This window comes from Sinocyclocheilus anshuiensis, unplaced genomic scaffold, assembly GCF_001515605.1.
Source record: "Sinocyclocheilus anshuiensis isolate Anshui unplaced genomic scaffold, SAMN03320099.WGS_v1.1 scaffold117, whole genome shotgun sequence".
NCBI classification, from domain to species: Eukaryota; Metazoa; Chordata; class Actinopteri; order Cypriniformes; family Cyprinidae; genus Sinocyclocheilus; species Sinocyclocheilus anshuiensis.
Window position 1 is genome coordinate 2,249,080 of NW_015536624.1, and position 4,065 is coordinate 2,253,144.

General features: G+C 40.0%; 1 protein-coding gene across 1 annotated transcript in view; it reads left to right on the top strand.

Annotated features, from left to right (window-relative positions):
• The window catches only part of scarf2 (scavenger receptor class F, member 2), a 30,184-nt gene extending 26,595 nt beyond the window's left edge, over positions 1-3,589 (top strand). The window contains exons 10-11 of the mRNA XM_016507328.1: positions 454-603; positions 1,933-3,589. Of these exons, the coding sequence (XP_016362814.1) occupies positions 454-603; positions 1,933-3,035 (1,253 nt within the window). The 3' untranslated portion in view covers positions 3,036-3,589. The remainder of the gene's footprint in view (positions 1-453; positions 604-1,932) is intronic.
• Positions 3,590-4,065: the final 476 nt, after the last annotated feature.

Consider the following 4,065-nt stretch of genomic DNA (forward strand, 5'->3'; position numbering starts at 1 on the left):
TAAAAAAAAAAATATTTCACAAAAAAAAAAAAGTGTCACAGAAGTTACACTCAGTTTAATCCACACAAAACCAGTGTGTGCTTGATTTTTTTTTGCTTCTAAACAACATGGTTATGTTGGTCCATCAACACCAAACCAGCTCTAATTAGCGGTACTAACCCTAACCGTAATCTAATTTACCCCCATAAATTCCTAGCTCTTCAGATGATCTCCGATCATTCCACTAGCGTGCTTTGAAGTGTAGCATTTCTCTCATGTGCTGTCAATGATGGCTTTCATATAGATTATCCACGCTCCACTATTTGCCCATGTCGGTCACTAATGCAGACTGTAGATCCTAACATCATCACATATGTTGTCAAAGAGCCTTTGTGTGTTTTGGAACCCAGGGAGCCTTCTTCAACTGATCTGACCTGACCTCTCTGTTTGTTTTCCCCTTGTCCAAACCCTTAGTCACCCACCACGATCCTGAGAACACCTTCAACAGTATTATCGAGCCGCCCTCCGTGGTGGACCAGCCTTCTCCATCATGGTCATCCCAGGAGTCCTTCTCTTCCTTCGAGACGAGCGAAGACGGGCCCGTCTACTGCGTACCCCACGAAGGTGAGTGGGAACTAGTGCAGATAAGCCATCTGTTTGTGCAACATGGAAAACAGATGAGGGAGTTAAGAAATCTCCAGACAATTTTATTAAATGACCCCATTCTGTGGTAAACGGTTGCCCTCTGGGTGCATATCACGTGCATTGAGATAACACAAACAGTAAATGCTATAAATGGCCAAGTCAGCAGATGCAGCACTTTCAGGATGTGACTCAGAACTTTCCGCATAAACTGTTGTGTGGGAGATTGCTGGAGAACTGATATAAAAGCATTTTAAGCAAAAACTGTTTAATCTTAATGTGCAATTTTGGTGTTTCATAAAGCATATAATATTCTTTAGGGGTCCTTATTTTCTTCTGTTTCTATAATAATCTAGAATTCTTGCTTGGTTAGTTGTTTTTAAAAACTTAGTACAGTGAAAGGTTACTAGCTTAAGATTTACTGAATAATGCACAAAATATACTGTATACTGTTACTGCAAAAAAAAAAAAAAAAAATGTTCAGAAATAACCAGGAAATTAGGTTTAAAATACTAACAAAACAGTGTTGTACTAAAACTTCAAAATGTTTGTGTTAATTGACACATTAAGCTATCTATCTATCTATCTATCTAGACACACACACACACACACACACACATAACAGTAGAAATGTTGCCAGAAATGTGGTAACTGATTGATATAAAATGTGCTAAAGTACTAAAATTACTAAAAAACTGACATGAAAATAAATTAAAGATAAATAGATATATATAAAAAATAATAATATGATAAAAGCAGATAAATTTATTAAAATTAAACTGAAACTGAAAGTATAAAAATAAAAGCTAATTCAAAATATTAATAAATACTATAATAGTATGTAAATAAAACTAAACTAATACTGCACCAAAAGTGCCTAAAATTTGTGTTTTTGAATAAGTCGTTGCTTTAATAATCACCCATAAGACTCACTCACATAGACAGTCACTTGTTCTGTTCATGATTTAATCAATGTTTTTGATCAGTTCAATGAACTTCTCACTGAGTGACTCACTCAAAAAGACTTATCGGCACCTACTGATGTATCAATGTTACATGAAAAATACATAATGCACAAAGACTGGAATTTAGAACAAAACCATTTAAATTACAAATATAAACAAAGATGTGTTAAAAAGCGCAGCTGATATTCTTTCTAGTTAATTCATCACACAGGAAATGGCCAGACAGTTTTTCTTTTGATTTTATGAAGGTTTTTGAGATGTTTAATAAGTAGAACTAAGACTTTATTAGTCAAAAATATCTTTCTCTTCTACTTACCCTTTCCGTTTACTCGCTTGCATTTTTCAGAGACTACGAATGAGAGCTATGACAAGCGAAATTCTAGCGCTGCTCAAGAAATACCACCGACCCCCAATGATGAGGACGCAGGAGAGTACACATCCCTCAAAGACACAAGAGAAACTACAAAGCAGTACGTTAGCGATGGGAGCGAGCAGCCTCTCCTGAAGTCTTCAGACAGCGAGGGCTCCACCAGTGGTTCTGAGTCAACCATAGGAGCTGTTTACGCCCATGTCGCCCGCCTTTCCAAACACTCCAAAGAGGAGGAGGACAACGCCTCACCGGAGAAGACAAAAGAGAAGACGAAACCTCGTCCTCCAGACCCTTCTACCAAACCGAAGTTGTCCTGGATCCACGGAACATCTGGAACCAACCCAACAGAGCAAAGCCAGACTCCATCACCACAAAAAGAGAAGAGGAAGAACAACACAGAAAGTTCTGGAAAGGTTGGTGAGAAGCAGCGGTCAAAGGAGAAGTCGAGCAAGAACCGTGAAAAGCATCAGGACGGTAAGAAAGCAGATGGACCCGAATCACCAAGCAAAAGCAAATCTCACAAAGCTTCAGATACCATTGAGCACCTCAATGGAACATTCCAGAACGCCCTGAAGAAGATCGGAAACTTCCACTCAGACAAGAAAACAAACGACACCAACAAAGATCCACCCAAGAGCCCAAAGATCATGCATCCGCACATGAACTCTGAGGCCGCCACGCTACTCGCGGCTCAGTTGAAGGAAAAGACCCAAAGCCTTAACCGGAACGAAAATCTCACGGTGGGCATCAAGCCCAACGGTGTGTCAACACCTCAAGCCAACCGAGAGAAACCCACCCCACCTCAAAAGACCAAACGCTCTGCAACTGGGACCAACAAGCCCCTTCTTCCCACCTCCAGCAACCTCCAAAAGATGGTGGCTCCAATTTCAGACTCTACACCTGAACCTAAAAGCCCAGAAAAGCTAGGGGTTAATGGGACAAGAGTTGAAGGAGACGCCACCCCAAAGAAAACGCCCATCAAAAAACCACCGAGGAAGAAAGGAAAGGAGGGAATACTGGAGACGGAAGGCAAAACCACTCCAAAGACGGCCATTATGCCACCTCAGACTGTCAAGTAGATCTTTGATCACATTGGTGTGTCCATTTTTGAGAATATAAACGTACAGTTTTTCTTTCGTTAAACATTATATAGGAATTGGATGGATTTTTTTTTTTTAAATGGACGAGCTGCTTATAGGATTTAATATTTTGTTGGATTGTGGTTCTCGTTAACTCTTTGAAGACCAGGAATCAGAAATGACGTCATGGCTTGTGTACAGTATTAAAAAGGAAGAGTAAACGAATTTAATGCAATAAGCTCATCTTGTATGCTCTCAGTTTTACATATGCATCACTCCACGTCCAAAGAGAGATTTTCCAATACTATCGTAATTGTGTGATCAGCAGGTTTTTGTGTCTGAAAGGTTGTATTTAGCACTGTTTTCATAGGTGTAAAGAATGAACCAAAGTTACTTTAAAGGTACAGAATGAATGATTCCAATATTCATTTTCTCTCAGGCTGTATCAGTATAGTCAATACCTTGTAAACGATGTCATGAAGAAAATTCTCTGTCTGGGTTCTTAGACATGTCATTTGATTCACGTTCACCAGTACTTCACCTTGCATCATGCTTTTTAAAGGGGTCATATGATGCGATTTCAATTTTTCCTTTCTCTTGAAGTGTTACAAGCTCTTGGTGCATAAAGAAGATCTGTAAAGTTGCAAAGACTAAAGTCTCAAATCCAAAGATATATTCCTTATAAAAGTTCAGAGTCAGCCACACCTACCTAACGGCTCGTTCTAACACGCTCCCACATACCTACGTCGCTCTGTGGGAAGATTTGCATAACGCCGCCCAAATGTTCACGCAAAGAAAGAAGGCTTAACTTTTATTCTCACTGTAGCTCGTTTGTAATTGGTTTTAATGTTTTTGTCTCGTCGCTCCGGCCGGGGACACACCATCAACAGTATGGTGAGGGGCGTAACATTTCCGTCACACACTTGAGGTATTCGGCCAATCACAACGCACTGGATAGCTGGCCAATCACAGCACACCTCGCTTTTTCAGACCGATGAGCTTTGTAAAATCGACGCGTTTCAAAAAGGCG